At 59.6% G+C, this 16,195-nt stretch overlaps 1 protein-coding gene across 3 annotated transcripts in view; it reads left to right on the forward strand.

The window, feature by feature from the left end:
- The window catches only part of MAEA (macrophage erythroblast attacher, E3 ubiquitin ligase), a 31,122-nt gene extending 15,320 nt beyond the window's left edge, over positions 1-15,802 (forward strand). The window contains exons 2-10 of one of the 3 annotated variants that reach the window (XM_082629690.1): positions 166-348; positions 2,466-2,669; positions 6,467-6,589; positions 7,334-7,447; positions 9,977-10,053; positions 10,995-11,103; positions 14,022-14,155; positions 14,480-14,675; positions 14,918-15,802. In XM_082629690.1, the coding sequence (XP_082485816.1) occupies positions 166-348; positions 2,466-2,669; positions 6,467-6,589; positions 7,334-7,447; positions 9,977-10,053; positions 10,995-11,103; positions 14,022-14,155; positions 14,480-14,675; positions 14,918-15,013 (1,236 nt within the window). In that variant the 3' untranslated portion in view covers positions 15,014-15,802. The remainder of the gene's footprint in view (positions 1-165; positions 349-2,465; positions 2,670-6,466; positions 6,590-7,333; positions 7,448-9,976; positions 10,054-10,994; positions 11,104-14,021; positions 14,156-14,479; positions 14,676-14,917) is intronic. The other 2 variants (XM_082629691.1, XM_082629692.1) reach the window with 2 other exon arrangements.
- The last annotated feature ends 393 nt before the right edge of the window (positions 15,803-16,195 follow it).

The following is a 16,195-nucleotide window of genomic DNA, read 5'->3' on the forward strand; positions in this document are numbered from 1 at the left end:
TGTGGGCCTCGGGCAGGTTTTAGAGGAGATGCATTTTTAGAGAATGAGAAGCTGAAGCCTCTTGCCTCAAAAAGTGCCACGAAGGAGGCCCGCACATCCCACGTGGACGATGGGTGGTGCCCACCCGCCGACAGTGTGGACTAAGTGGCCTTCTGTCTTCTTCAGGTGCCCTATGAAACACTGAACAAGCGCTTCCGTGCTGCACAGAAGAACATTGACCGGGAGACGAGCCACGTCACCATGGTAGTGGCTGAGCTGGAGAAGACCCTGAGCAGCTGTCCAGCCGTGGACTCTGTGGTCAGCCTCCTGGATGGTGTGGTGGAGAAGCTCAGTGTCCTCAAGAGGAAGGTCAGTGCTGCTTCCAGGCCATGCTGCCTGCCCTGCCCCCAGGCTGCACGCACCCTATGGGCGCACCCTTCACCCAGTTGTCCTGAGAAGGGGCCACCTCCTGGGGGAGCTGCAGTGGTGGGGGAGCTGCGGTGGAGGGCCCCCCCTCCCCTGCTGTCCGCGCTCTGGAGTCTGTCAGCTGTAAGGCCGGCTTCCCGACCCACATTCCTGTTCCTGTAGGGCCAGGTTATCCTGACTCCAGATGTCCCAGGGAGCCCAGGTTGGGGAGGCCAGGATGGGTAGTAGATTGATTTATTATTTTCACAATTTCACCTCAAAACAGCACATAGGGTATCTTGTTTCTGGGAATGGTAGGTATGCCCACTGGTAGGCCCTAAAAAGTGAGATAAGATATTTGAAAACATTTTATTCACCAGAATTGGAGAGCAGGGTGTCAGGTGGGCTAGAAGGCGAGGGACCCCTGCTGCCTAGAGAGAGCCCCCAGCGAGGGCCTCGCTGGTCAGTGACTCAGGGCCATTAGAGTTGGGGGCCTGATGGTAGGACCCAGCAGCACTACACCTCAGGTGAGGGTGCCCAGAAGTGGACTTGACAGGAGAAGCACTGCCGCCCACCCCCTCCTTCAACCTGGTCTGAGTGGTCCCAGCGGGTGCTGCCTCCAGGCTCCAGGTAGAGTAAATGCAGTTCTCTTGAGTGGAGGATGCCTTCCATCTGAGCATCAGATTGTTCAACTACAGTAACCAGGACAGGTACACAAGACACCATGACTGCGACACAGCAGGAATAGAAAGAGATCTGCACAGACTTCAGGTACAGAAACTATCAAATACCATACTTTACTGTGCTTAAAGGATGAAAAAATAGCTTGAAAATATCTGCAGGGAATAGAAAATATGTCATTTAAAGTTAAAAAGAACCAAGTAAAAATACAAGAAGTGAAAAATAGCAAATGAAAAACTCAAATGTTTGCTTACAACAAACATTTTAACACTTAACAATCAGACCAAGCTAAAGAGAGAGTTAGTGAGCTGGAAGGTGGGTCTGAGGAAATTACCTAGAATACAGCACAGGGATGAAAAGATGAGAGCACACGAGAGGGTGAGAGATTAGGGAACAGAGCAGGGACTATGCAGTGGGCCAGAGTCCAGGAGAGGCGGGCGGGAGCAGAGATATGCGGGGAGAATGACAGGGAGACCTAAACAGGTTAAATAAAAGTAAACGTAACTAGGATTTTCACATAGTGAGACTGAAGAAAAGAGAGACAGAAAAATCTTAAAAGCAGGTAGAGGAAAATCTGCTTGTCAAGGAGCAGCAAATATCCTGATAGCTGACTTCTTGATGGCAGTTGGAAGCCAAACCATAGTGGAATGTGCTGGAAGGAAACAAGGGCTGACCAGAATTCTGGACCTGCTGTCCAGTGCCTAGCCACCAGCCACCTGTGCCCACTAACATTTAAATGGAATAAAATCAAGAATTCACTGCTGGGGGCTTCCCTGGTGGCACAGTGGTTGAGAGTTCGCCTGCCGATGCAGGGGACACGGGTTCATGCCCCGGTCCGGGAAGATCCCACATGCTGCGGAGCGGCTGGGCCTGTGAGCCATGACCGCTGAGCCTGCGCGTCCGGAGCCTGTGCTCCACAATGGGAGAGGCCACAACAGTGAGAGGCCCACGTACCGCAAAAAAAAAAAAAAAAAAAAGAATTCACTGCTGGGGTTGCATGAGCTACACTTCAGGTGGTTGACAGTGGCTGCTATGTGACGCGCAGGCGTAGAACACTTCCACCTGGCTGTCTTAATTTTGAGCAAAATTGCCTTTAAGGGAAAGTATTATAAAAGAAAGTCATGTTATAATGACAAGTAGTTTCATTAACCAGGAAGCTATGCCAAATTTTAAGTTCTACGCCTCTGGCAGCATAGCCCCAGCGTATGTAAAGCAGTAACATCCCTGAGGAGGTGGACAGACCCTGCCGTCCCCTCGGTAGCAGCAGCCCCGCACACTCTTGCTGCTTGTGGCCCTGGGCCCCAGCTCCCCTGACCTCCCTGCCTCCTGGTCCTCGGCGGTCGGGTTGGGGTGCCTGGTCTCTGCCCATCCTGAGCGCCCCCTCTGTTCGCGTGTCACAGGCGGTGGAGTCCATCCAGGCAGAGGATGAGAGCGCCAAGCTGTGCAAGCGCAGGATCGAGCACCTCAAGGAGCACAGCAGTGACCAGCCAGCAGCGGCCAGCGTGTGGAAGAGGAAGCGCATGGACCGCATGATGGTGGAGCACCTGCTGCGCTGCGGCTACTACAACACGGCTGTGAAGCTGGCGCGCCAGAGTGGCATCGAGGTGGGCGCGGGGCTGCGGGTTCCCAGGGCAACGGGCTTCCCAGCCCTTCGTGGAGGCTCCACTCGGCCATTCGTGCGTCCTGAGCTGGGAGGTCCCCTCCCACTCGTGACGGCTCTAGGGGTGCGTTGCACCTGCCGCAATGGTTTACACATGTTCCGAGGAGCTAGAGTGTGGACAGGGATCCCTCCCCGCACCGCTGCCCGCTTTCCTGCTGCCAGGTGCGTCCTGTGACCGTTCTCCTGGGGGTGACGCCTTTCTCTGGGGTCAGGCACGTTTTCCATCTGTCCGTGTGTGGTGGCCCTGGGGGTGCAGGTGTGGAAGTACTTGATACCCTAGGCTGCTGGCCGGTGGTGAAGGGGGCTGTCACCACCACCCCCGCCGGGCCTCTGCAGGTCGGCCTGCACCTTTCTCTGGCCTTCGGGGCGGTGTGGCTGGGGGCAGTGGTACCCTGGTGTCCCAAGGGCAGCCTTCACTGGGGGGCGGGGGGGCAAGGAACAGTTGCTCGGGCTGCTCAGACCAGAGTGCGTGGCCACCCGACCCTGTCCGCATCCTGTGTTGACTGGAGCCTCTGGCGGCAGAATCCGTGTGGACGGCAGTGTCTCCCTCGTCTCCACGTGGGGTCCCGTCTCAGCCTGCTCCTCTGCCACACACTCGGGACCCACTGGTTCTGCCCCGCCTCACTCTTAAGTTCTCAGTCTGAGCACTGCTGGCCGCCTGGGGCCCACCTGCCCCCCACCCCACCCCCCGCCGCGAGTCCCATCCCCTGGCATGGTTTAAATGTCACCCGTGTGTGCGTGGCTCCCACCCTGGGTTGAGGGGCTCAGCCCTAGTGGCTCGAAACCCCAGCATGAGACCCTGCCCCCTGTCCCGGCAGGTGGCCTTGGGTCCCTGACAGCATCGTGCTGTCACCCCCACACCGGCATCTGCAGGTCCTCGCTGTGCGCCCTGGCCCCACTTCCTGCTGTGTCCATGTCCCTGTCTAGTTCCAGCCCTAGGCCTTTCCTTCGATGTGGCTGACACACTTGTGCAGTGGGGCTGGGGACGGGGGGCTCCTAACTCTTGCACCCCAGCCCCGGGCAGCTCCCTGGAGCTGCGTGTGCCGCGTGCCCAGGCTCCTGCTGTGGACAGCAGGGCCACCAGTCTAAGCTCGGTGCCCAGTGGTCCCTGGTGCCTGCTCTCCTCACCCCTCCCTCCCCTGCCCAGCACGGCCAGCTTCTGACCAACGGGCTCTCCTAGCCTCAGTGAGATTCCTGGCACAGCCTGTCCATCTGCAGTGGGCGTCAGGCTTCACTGCCGCGTGCCCCCCCCAACCCCCCTGCACCTGCGAGGGTGCGGCCATGCACACCTGCGGTGGCTGGTGGGGCACGAGCTCCCCACGCCTCCTGGCCCCCAAACGTGCACCTTGTAGAGGGGAGAAGCACGAAGCCAGATGAGATTTGGTGAAGGTGACGTGTCTGCAGAAGTGCCAAGAGGGACCGGAGGGTGGCGGGGGAGGGGCTGGCGGTTCTCAGAAGGAGGTCACAGCCCGAGAAGGTTGGCATGCACCTCGTCGAGGAGACAGTCATGGAAGGGGGTTTCCACAGGAGCCCCCAGCTTCACACAGAGCGCAGAAATCCAAGTCTCTTTCAGAAGCAGATGCAGGAGGACATCCTCTTGGCCTTGGGGTGGGCGAGGCCTCCCAGGAAGAGGCTGCAGCTGGAGCTCCTTCATGTCAAGAACTTCTTTTCATCAAAGGACACCACGAGGAGGGGGAGTGCGGGCTATGCAGATGGCCAAGAAGGGAGGAACGCCCGGTGGAGTCCGCTGTGGTCCCTGCGTTAGCAGCTTCCATGCTTGCGCCTCCCGGGAGCGGACTGTGGTTGGCGCTCACTCTGGCCCACCTCCCACTGGCTAGTTTAACATCTTCACTGTGGCTCCCATAACTGAGGGTCCGAGGATGTCAGAGGACCGTCAGCAGGAAAGGAAAGACCTGGAAAGACCCGGGATGCTGGGGGGTGCAGGCAGGAGAGGCCACCTCTTGGATTTTGAGCAGAACTGGAAAAGATGGGAAATGGGAGAAGAAAGACTAGAATGTCGTCTGGGGGCCTGGCCTTTGCCCAGTGGGAAGGGTTCAGGAGAAAGAAGACAGTGGAGAAATGGCCAAGGAAGCGACATGAGAAAGCAGCCCACCTCTGCAGTGAGGGCGGTGAGCAGAGAACTGGATTAGTGAGTCCTGGTTACGGCAGCCACGGGGCACCTCGTCGTCAGAGCTCCCCTCGGGAGGGCAACGCCAGGTAGCAGCCGGGAGGAGCAGTGGCCGTGGCGCTCGGCCCGCCACACTCCCAGCCCTGTCTGACTGGGTCCTGTTCCGTAATCGGCAGTCAGGACGGGGAGGTTGGGGGCGCTTCCTGTGGGCCCAGCCGCCGTCCCTACTGAGGACGTGGGTAGAGCCGCCCTTGCTTGGCCACCCTGACCTGCCCGCTGTCTGGAGCGGCCGTGCAGGAGCTGGAAAGCTGACAGGGCATCTCCAGTGTGCCCCCCCCCCAACAGGAGCACACCCCGGGCCCTCTGGTCAGCTGCTCTTCTGCCCTTGACCCATTTGGTTCCGCAGGAGATGCTTCAGGAGCTAGCGGTCCATGGGTGCCGCCTTGTTGCCAAGTAACTGTACTCGATTATTTCTTCCTGTTAATTTTGCTGTAAGTGCCTGGTTTTCACTGCAGCATCATTAGCTATATGCATTCAGTGACTTTCTCTTGAAATAGAATAGGTGTCTCTTACTTAAAAGCTTGCACCTTAACACTGCATCCACCAGTAGGACTCTGTGTCCTTCTGCAGCACAGCTCCTGCAGGGAGCTTGACGTGGCCCTGGTGCCTGGGTACAGAAGTTCGGTGGCGAGCTCCTGGCTTGCTTTGCCGTGGCAGACCTTGGTTGAGAGAGTGTGGGCAAGAAAGCTCTCTTGTCCTGTGCTCTGCAGTGCCCAGCAGCCCATGAGGCCTGAGTGGGGACTCTGGAGACACGGGGTTCCAGGGATGTTTGTGTTGGGTGTTCCACCTGGTAACTGAGAAAACGATCTTCACTAACGTTTTCTGCTCGAGTCTGTTCCAGATGGAAGAGAAGTTTACCTTTTGAAATTTTCGTTTTCTTCTAATGACCCCCCTCCTTTTGTGATGTCTGAGCATTCTTCACCTTGCCGTGTGCGACCAGGGAGGTCCTTCTCGCTGGCTGTAACCCAACCTCTTGCTGGGGGCCTTGCACTTCCTGGCACCACACAGAGCCCCCTTGACTGCAGCAGGTGTGCACTTGAGTTGGTGGGTTCGTTACTGTGGGTCCCTGGCCCTACTGGGATCCTCCAGCCCAGCAGATGCAGCTGCACTTGGCCTGCCCTCCCAGATTGCCAGGCCTCAGGGATGGAGAGAGGGGAGCAGACAACGGAGGGCAGAGAGTTGCAGCCCCTAACCACCCTGCTGCCCCGTCTCAAAAATCTAAACTTTAAATCAATCTGCAGAGCAAAACACAGAAAATGAGAGTATGAACTGCTGGGTCTCCGTGGCTGCCCTGAGAGGTGATGGCGGGCAGACCTCTGCCCTTCAGGGCCCCAGGTTCTGGCAGGGCCTGGGCTCTCAGGGGGCCTGGGACCCAGCTTCTAACTGGGGCGCAGGCCTGTCTGCTGTGCAGACCCGGCCCACGGAGGGGCTGCCCCGGCAGGGGGCGGGGGTGCTCCTATAAGATGAGACTGCTGGGCACCGGGTGCTGTGTGGGGCCGGCCTTAGGCGGGTCCGGGGTCCCGTTCTCTGAGCCGGTACTTCCTTCCCTGCAGGACTTAGTGAACATCGAGATGTTCCTGACAGCCAAAGAGGTGGAGGAGTCCCTGGAGAGGCGAGAAACGGCCACCTGCCTGGCCTGGTGCCACGACAACAAGTCCCGGCTGCGCAAGATGAAGGTGTGCGGGGCTGCGCCTGGGCCGGGCTCCTGGGGGCGGGGCTGCGCCTGGGCGGGGCTCCTGGAGGGGCGGGACTACACCTGACAGGGCTCTTGGAGGGGGCAGGACGCGCCTGGGCAGAGCTTGCAGGGTGGGGAGGCAGCTTTGCCACCTGCAGTAGAGCCGAAGTGCTTTCACCTGTTGGTTCAGAGTTCTGGGGTTCTGATTCATAGTGGAGGGTTATTGGGTTTGGTGTGGGTTTTGGGGTTTTATTGGGGGTGGCGTTTGGGTTTTAGGTAAAATCCCTGAAAAGTGCACCCCCTCTACATTATGGTTTGGACAGAAGTTCTGAGCATGAGGTTCTGAAGGCACGAGGTGTTGACCGGGCTTGCGCTGCGCGTGGCCGCTGCGGGGGGTTGGCGCCGGGTCGGCCCCCACACACGTGTGGAAGCCAGTGGGAGCGGGTGCCCGCCTGCCAGGGTGCAGAGTTCCAGGCTGGGATATTCTCCAATACAGCCTTTCTTGAGACCCACAAGCAGCTTAAAAAGTAGGCACTTAAACATAAATTGCAGAATTTAAACATGCTTACTGAAAGGTGTCATTTGCCTTAGGGCTTGCAGAAATGCTTGATTGTATTAACCTTTCCTGCCTCTGTCAGAAAAACTTTGTCTTCTGTGTCCTAAACTGAGTGCCTCTAACCCCGCCCCGTTGAGCTTGTCGTGTGCACATAGTCACCAGCCAAGGGTGACACTCTCTGCCACTCAGGGCCGCCAAAGCGAGCACGACGCGAAGACGGGACGGAAAAGTAGAGTGGCCAGTGGCTCCCCTAAAGAGAGTGAGGATCTTGGTATGGAAACCATAAAAGGAAAGCCAGAATTGGTATGTAACACGCGCCCGCTCTCCTGCTCCACCCCCACGGCTGTGCGCTCGGTGGGGACCAGGGCAGAAGGAAAATAGGCCTCCGGTCGCGACAGGCGGTTTCTGCAAGCCCTGTTCCCTCCCAGAGAACACCGCTGCTTGGCCAGGGCACACCACGTGGGCCGGGTCAAAGCGGGGGCCTTGCAGCTACCAGGGGGTGGGCTGGCAGGGACCGACCGAATCCACGGATGGCACATTGCTGTGACCTCGCCATGTAACTTGAAGGAGCATAAATAGTCATCCAGAAGCGCACTTGGAGGACAACCTGACGACACCGGAACGTGCTCAGTACAAAATAGCGTCTGAACACAAGTCAGCACGCAGTCACTGTACAGTTCGTACATGTGTGGGCACACATGAGCTCCCGCACTATATCACACTCGCAGGCCAGGGAGGGGAGGGAGCTGGGGCGGGGGGTCACGGGTGCCCGTGCCAAATGCCAGGGATCCCTCAGATCAGTGATGAGATTCTAGACGAGAAAAGCAACTCTGAGACCCACGTTTCCCGCAGTTGAGAAATACTTCCAAGGATAGGCGCAGCAAGGAAAGTCTCCGGAGTTGACCTGGGTCTCCGGACACGTCAGGCTAACAGAGGCAGCAGCGTGTGTGCTGCGTGTCTGCAAACTCGGAAGGGGTCATAAATGGGAGAACACCACGCCTTTCTCAGACAGCACAGGGCGTGTTCAGCCAGCAGCACGTGACGTCACCCAGATCGTAGCCGTCCACGTGGAGTGTGACCGCCTGCGTGTGTGCTTCCCTCTCAGCAGACTGTTTGAAGGTTAACCTGGAGAGCAAAGAACCACCGCAAATAACGCCAACACATTTCCACGTGTCAGTTGTGTAAAGCTGTGGCCCAGCGTTTACCTGTGACGCTCCTCGGCTGCACATCCACCGGCGGCCCCAAGCAGCAGCAGTCACGGGGCCCCCGGAGGCAGGCGGGGCCTCTCCCCGCTGCTCCCCCTCTCGGCCCTGCTGGTCTGGCCTCTGAAGGGGGCGTGTCCTCTTCACTGGTTTGTGCGGCACCTGCCAGGCGGCCCACGTCCTGCCCCACCCAGTCGGGGGTCAGGACAGACTGCTGCCCAGGGCTTAGTCCCCCGTGCAGAGGGCAGGGAGGGGGGCTCGGGCTGGGAGACCGCCTTCCCTGAGCACCTGTGGGGTGGATGTGTGGGCACCAGGTAAGTGGCTCTCTGCATCTCTGCCGTGCCTTGGACGCCCTGGACAGCACGGTCCGGCGGTCAAGTCAGCCTGGCCTCACCCCGTGTCCCTGGGGCGGGTCTGGGGGCTTTGTGGAGGGTGTCCTCCCAGGGTCCGGCCCAGGCGCTTCCCCAGAATGCAGTGTGCACGCCGGGGCTTGGGTGGGGAGCTGCGGGGTTGGCAAACTTGAGTTGAAGCGTCAGGCGTAGAGCACCGTTCACACCATCTTGCGACCTGGGCGCTGTGACAGTGACAGTGAGGTTTGCGTCCTGTTCTGTTAATTCCATGTATTCTGTCTCTGGTGGAAACCATGTTCAAGATGTGATCATCTAAATTACTTCTTTTGTAAAATAATCCAGGTTTTTCACCTTAGGTCACGCAAGTTCGTTTTGCCTGCTTGCCCTCTACCCCCAACCGCAGGGGTTTTAGCCCCAATTGGATTGATATCGCTAAGATTTCACAGTTAGTTTGGGCTTCCATACAAGCGACCCCACTGGCTGGGGCCCCGTTAGCCGCCCGCAGAGTCTCCCGTGGAGCTTTGGGACTGACGCCTCCCAGGTGACGCCTTTGGGAGACAGCCACCTCATGGCACAGCAGCCCCAGCCCCCCTGCACCCTCGGCAAATCCTGGGGCTCCCGCCTCTTCCAGGAACCAGCCCCTGACCGGCTCTCACTACCTCTGCCTCCTTCACCTGGTCCTGGCCAAGTGCCCCAGGCCCCGCCCCCCCAGGGCCTCTGAACTGGCTCATCCCTCTGCCTGGAGCATTCTCCCGGAGTTCTCACGGCCCCCACCCTGAGGGTCCTCGCCCAGCGCTCCCTCCCACCCACCGGGTGCCCAGGCCTCAACATGGCCTGGCTCCAGAGCCGCCTGGCGGTGGAAGGCGCCCCGTGTGGCTGAGGGCTGCCGGCCGGCGGGGCTGGAGGTAGAGGAGGGTGTGCGCTTGCTGACTTACAGGAACTGGGCCGCTGTGTCTGTGCGGTTACCCGCCGCCCTCTGCGCTGCCGAAGGCTCACTCTGCTTCTCGCCCCCGGCGCCGCCTGCCGGCCCTCCCTGCCCTCCCCTGCCTGGCCCGAGGGACGCACTCGGGGGCACACTTGGCCGAGGCTGCACTGGGAGGGGCCGGGCCCCAGCCCGTCAGAGCCCAGAAAGCCACGACTGTGGATTGAGATCACGGTTTCAGTGGCAGCCCTGCCTCCCTGGCTACTCGGAGCGGCTGTCGCTGTGCGCGTGGCCTCGAGCTGGCACGTGGCTCCGGTGACCCCGTCTAAGCTGCCCATTGTCTTGTCTTCACCCTCAGAGCTGCCTGGAGTTCAGCCTCAGGATCCAGGAGTTCATAGAGCTCATCCGGCAGAACAAGAGGCTGGATGCTGTGAGGTAGGCCTTTCTCCTGACTCTCGGGGCGGGCGTTTTGGGTCCCCTCCTGGTCTGGGTTGGGGGCAGGCAGGGCGGGTGTCTGGCAGGTCTTCTCTGGCTGGCTGGGCCCTGCCCAGGGACGCACGGCCGCTTCTCTCCCATTGCTGAGCAGGGGTGAGGCCGCGGGCGCCCCCGACAGGGCCAGGCCTCCGCCGCACTCTTCCCGTCGTGGTCCCTGGAGCAAATGGCCGTCCCAGTTCAGGCTGTAGGCAGCGGGGAGCACAGTGTCCCCAGGGCAAGAGAGCCCTGGGCAGCTCTGTCGGTCCTCCCGCTGCTGCAGCTTCAGCCTCGCGCCCTGAGCTCCGTCTCCTGGAGGCATGGGGCGCCGGGCTGGGGGGCTCCCAGCCCAGGATGTGGTGGTTAGAGGGTGTGCGGGGCCAGTATTGCTCTCCACAGGGAGCCTCAGGGAAGGAAGCTGGAGTGCAGGCGTGGCGGCAGGGGTCCCCGCCCCCTCCTGCTGTTTCCACCTGCACAGACAGGGCTCAGCGCCCGGGGTCTGATCGATCGGTGGATGTGAGTGAGGCTGTTCTGGGGGTCACTGCAGAGCCGGAAGGCTGGACTCTCTCTGGGGCCCCAGGGGCTGTGCAGGAGGAGGGACAGGTCGGATCCGGGTGCCACGGATGTCGTTGGGCCAGGTTCCTGGCACCCAGGGTCACCTGGAAGGGCTCGGGCAGGTACCGTTTGCGTTCAGGCACTGCCTCTGGGTGTCCTCTGGGTGGGATTCTGTACTTGGTGCCTCGCAGCCCGTCCCCATCCCCTTGAGGAGGGGGGGCCTGAGTACCGAGGCTTTGTGCATGTCTGGGTGGGGGCGGGGCCCAGGATCCCGCAGCTGCCGTGGAGCCGAGCTCAGCTTCCCGGCGCTGGGAGTGCAGACTTCAACAGGCCGCGCTGTCCTTTTCCAGACACGCGAGAAAGCACTTCAGTCAGGCCGAAGGGAGCCAGCTGGACGAGGTCCGCCAGGTCATGGGCATGCTGGCGTTCCCGCCGGACACGCACATCTCCCCCTACAAGGTAGGGTGCGCCTGGGGGCCCTGGGCGCTCGTAAGGTCTGGTCTGTAGTCACTGCCACAGTCGAGCGTGGCCCACGCACGACTTGTTCCTTTCCCGTCTTGGGCCTGATTCGTGGGACCCAGGGTCACTTTTCCCATCTTGTTCCCATTATGCTGGTAAAAAAAACTTAAATCAGAAAACCTCCCGAAGCGCATCAGCTGCAAAGTGCAGTTCCAAGTGCCTGACCGCTCCCTTTCTCTCCCCAGGGGCGCCTCTCTCTCTGGAGTGCCTGGTCAGGGCTGGACAGGCTGGGGCCTCTGCACGGCTCTGCCAATGTCTTTCCCGACCTCGCTTGTTCCTGATTTGCTTTCTCTTCCCTGCACCAGGATCACTGGGCACATCTGCCCTCGGTCCCTCCCCCTTGGGTGGCTCTCCTTGACCTTGAGGGTCCATGTGGGTCTGGGCAGGGGCATACCCCCCACAGCTGGGGGCCGCCCTAATGACCTTTGAACCTTCTCTTGGAAAAACACCGCAAGTCCCGTCCTGTAAAACCTAAGAGGTCTGACAGCCCCCCCTTCATTCCTTCCCTTCTCCTTCCCCTGAGGTTCAAACTGGCTGTTTTCCCTGGGGTGGCCCATTGAGTCCTGGGTGCCGCCCACCACTGGTCTCCTCTCCTCAACAGCCTTTCTCAGTGTTTACAATGTGAACAGGGTTTCCCAAATGCTGAAGTTGTGCTTCCTTTTGATGAACGATTCTGTCTTTAAGTCATTCCTCTCTTCTTGGTTTTTGTTATAAACACTCAAGAGAAGCCCAGCTACATCTTCAGCACTTTGCTCAGAGACAGCTCATCACCCACAGCTCCCTGTCCACGAATACAGCTCGGCCAGGCTCGGCACGCCTCGTAACAAGGAGCCCTCCCTCCAGTCCCAGTAACACAATCCTCGTTCCATCTGAGGCCTCATCACAGTGGCCTTGACAGTCCACAGCTCCTAGGTTTCTCTGCGGAGCCTGGGGCACTCCCTGCCGCTCTCCCTTCCTCCTCCTGGGCCCACCTTTTAATGGTCCGTTCTGTGTGGCGTCACCTCCAAGTTTCTAGCTGCTGCCCATTGCCCAGTTCCAAAGCCACACCCCCATGTTTAGGTATTTGTTACCTAAAGCATCCACTTCCGGTAGCCGGTTTCTGTCTTAGTCCCTTCTGGAGTCTGCGACAACACACCACAGATGGCTTGTGAACAGCAGAATGTTAGCAAACGGTTCTGGAGGCTAGAAGTCCAAGATCAGGTGCCAGCGGGGTCTGGTGAGGCCCTCATCCGAGTCGCAGACTTCTGCTGTGTCCTCCCGTGGCGGAAGGGTTGGGAGCCCTCTGGAAGCTCTTCTTAGACGGGCCCTAATCCCATTCATGAGGCTCCACCGTCGTGACCCCATTCCCTCCCAGAGGGCCTCCCTGTCCATTGCCTTGGGCCTCGGCATTTCCTCGTGTGCAGGGAGAGGGTAAAACCCCTTCTTTGTGTGGTGAACCAGCCCTGTGCTCCAGGCCTTGAAGCTGGTCTCCGTCCAAGGCCCTGAGTGTTTGCCCTGCAGCCCCACCTGCCCCGCAGAGTTCTGTGGGGCCTCTGGCAGACCCGGCCCCTGCCGCCCAGGGCGTGTGGCGCAGGCCTTCGGGAGGTGGCTGGAAGCTTCTCGCCCTGACTGAACTCACACCTTCTGTAGTGTTTGGGAATATAAGTCCGCAGGTCACAGAGATCTTCAGGTCTAAACTCAGGTTTTAACTCACAGCATTTGGTCTTCCTGCTCTGGAGATTTGTTAGAAGTGCAAGAAAGGCCGGCCTGCCCTTGGGGCCAGATGTCCAGCTCAGGAGGGCATGGAGCGTGTCCCTTCCTTCCCCGGTGCGGCCTTGCAGGGGCTGTAAAGAGCCAGGCAAGTGCTGCCATCATGGCTTTGCGGACAAGAGGGGCCGAGCCTCAGAATGGGCTCCGGGCCAGGGCGGAAGCCACAGCCGCCAGGGCAGGCGACCCTTTCCCGGGGCAGAGCTCTCCACACAGCCTCCCACCTATGAAGGTTGGTCAGACAGATTGAGCAGCACAAAAGAGAAGACCAAGATGACACAGGAGAACCTCGGCTCAGAGCAAGTGGGGGATCTAGGGTGCGGGAAACTCAGAAACGGAGTTGGGACAGTGGAGTGTACTGGAAGCAGGAGCAGGGGGCCAGATACTCCTGAAACGTGCTGGAGCAGACTGGTTAAGAGAGCGAAACCCTTGTCCCTCGTGGTGGCAAGTCACAGGCGTGTCCCGACAGGTCACAGCGGGAACGGGACGAAGTGCTTTGTTTTGAGAGGCTGCGCAGGGCCTCGGAGTCGGCACTGGGCAGTGCCAGCCCCAGGGTGTGGACCTCATTCTCCGTGGGCTTGGATAAAAGAACCATTAAAAGCATTTCTTAAACGTTGGAGTGCGACGTGTACCGTACGCCAGGACTCTTGAGGAGCTCACACAGAACCTCTGACTGCTTGTGTGTGTGTCTCCCCCTCCTTCCCTGCGCTCTCTTCTTGAGTCTAAACCTGGGCGGTTTTAGGCATGGACATGATTTAATCTTCTCTTCTAATAAGTGGTTTCCTGGAATAAGGCTTCTCCTTTCAGACCTTAATGCTCTTAGCAAGAGGCTCTGGAGCTCGCTCCGTGCCGAGCTGTCCTTGCAGCCCCAAGTCCTTGACTTGCCTCGAGGCCGCAGGACACATGCTCCAGAGCAGCCGAGTCCCCGCCCAAGTCGGTGTCCCAGAAAGCGAGTCAGCAGTGGGCTCGCCGCGGGCCGAAGTCAAGGCTGCCCTTTAGCCGCCCGCCTGCGGGTTAGTGGGGTGACTTCCTCCAGTCACCTCTCATCTGCAGGGAAGAAGATTTCGCGTTTGTTTGCTGTTGTCACCCCAACTCTGCCCCGCTTCTTCCAGGACCTGCTGGACCCGGCCCGGTGGCGGATGCTGATCCAGCAGTTCCGGTACGACAACTACCGGCTGCACCAGCTGGGGAACAACTCCGTGTTCACCCTCACCCTGCAGGCCGGCCTCTCGGCCATAAAGACACCGTATCCTTCGCGCTGGGAGTGGCTCCCCGTGTGCCCCCCTTAGTGTGGGGCTGGGGTCCAAGACCCCGCTCCTTAGCGCCCTCGTCCTCCACCTTGAAACGGGCGCTGCATCCCCCGACTTCAGACCCGTGCCTTAGTTGGGCTGCAGCCCCACGGTGTTGAGACTGGGGGAGGGGGTGCCCAGTGGAAACCTGCCCTGAGCCGGGCCGCCTCCAGGTCCTGCCCAAACTCCATGGATCGAGCCATTCGGAAAGCCTCCCCCGAGGTGCCCGGGGGACCCCCTAGAACCTCGGCCGGCCCCCGCCCTCCTTAACCCGCGCACAGGCAGTGCTACAAGGAGGACGGCAGCTCGCGGAGCCCCGACTGCCCAGTGTGCAGCCGCTCCCTGAACAAGCTGGCGCAGCCCCTGCCCATGGCGCACTGCGCCAACTCGCGTCTGGTCTGCAAGATCTCGGGGGACGTCATGAACGAGAACAACCCGCCCATGATGCTGCCCAACGGCTACGTCTACGGCTACAACGTGAGGGCGGGGCCTGGGCTGCGGAGGGAGGGGCGAGGCCTGTAGGAAGAGTGGGCGGGGTCAGATGGTGGGCGGGGCTAGCAGGGCTGGGCCCTGAAGGCTTAGGGCAGGGGTACCTCCCCGAAGTAACTTTTCCGAAATGCAGTGACTTGTTTCCCGAGACTTGGTTCTGTGCGTTTCTCATAGAAACGTTGATTTAAACCATATTGGCTCTTCTTAATGCGCTTGGTCTTTCTTTTCAGTCCCTGCTCTCTATCCGGCAGGATGATAAAGTCATCTGCCCGAGAACCAAAGAGGTCTTCCACTTCTCCCAGGCCGAGAAGGTGTACATCATGTAGGCGGGTCGCCGCACCCAGGGCGGCTGCAGGCCCCTGCCTGCCTGCCTTTCTGTTTCTTGCGACCAAAGATCAGTGAGCAACGACAAACACTCTTGGGAAGAGAAGAAGTAAGATTTAACAAGCTCGTACTTGATTTTGTAACAAGTCAGCTCTTCGACGCTTCTGAAGCGCTTTCACCTTTCAGAGAAACTTCTTTAAAGACTGACCACGCGGAGGGAGGCCAGAACCTTTCACCATAGGAACTGATCCCTTCCCCGTGTTCTCACAGTTCCCTCCCTTTTGCTAACAAGGAACCCCGGGGGACAGGCTAGTCCTCGGCCGTGGCCCGGGAGCGTTGGTGGCCGTGCCAGACCTGTGGCGACTCGGTGCCACGAGGGACCCTGTCACTTCTCTGTAGAGCTGCTGCCAAAACGCCAGCACCGCGGGTGGGGCCGGCCTCCAGGACCGCCGCCTGCCTGCAGCCGCACCCACGGGGCTGTGTTAGGATGTGTGTAGGCTCAGTGTCATGTCACTCATGCCGCCTTATCTCCTGCCTGAGAATGTATCCGTGGAAATCCACTGGACCGGGGTCTGCAGAGGCCTTGCCGACGGCTCCGTAACTTTAGCTCTAAACACTATTCATTACAGAAGCCAATAGTTCAGTTGAAGTAACCACCGATGACTTTTCAAATCAAATGAACCATTGTAGTTTACACGAAACCGTATTGTAGAGGTTTGTATTCAACGCTTATTTTTGCATGTTGATGTTGATTAGCTAATAAAATGTAAATGTAAGACACGGGAATAAAAGGGTTTCTACTTCTTGTTCCGCGCGCACATCCCACCCCACCGGTGGTGTCTGCCACCTGGCTGCTGGTCCAGGGTGGGGCCTGGGTTGGCGGAGAGCTGCTCCCACGTGAGCTCCATCCCAGAGTCCTGCCCCAGGGCCCCTTCAGCCTCACTGCTGCCCCCCGAGCAGCACCTGGTAACTGGGGGTCCCTCTGGGGTCATTTGAGGCACCTGAAGCAGAGCGTGTCTCCTGCTGAGAAGGTGCCAGGCTGGGAGGAGGGGCCACTGCTCAGATCTCCCTGCTGAACTTCGGCAGGGATGGCGCGGCAAGGGGGCTCAGGGTTAGGATGCGGGCGACCACATGAGCCCCTCTGCCTAGCAGGTCGTGCCTCGGTGGAGGGGCCTCCCCCTGCC

The sequence above is a fragment of the Mesoplodon mirus genome (genome assembly GCF_964341445.2).
Source record: "Mesoplodon mirus genome assembly, chromosome: 2".
In the NCBI taxonomy this organism is placed as follows: domain Eukaryota; kingdom Metazoa; phylum Chordata; class Mammalia; order Artiodactyla; family Ziphiidae; genus Mesoplodon; species Mesoplodon mirus.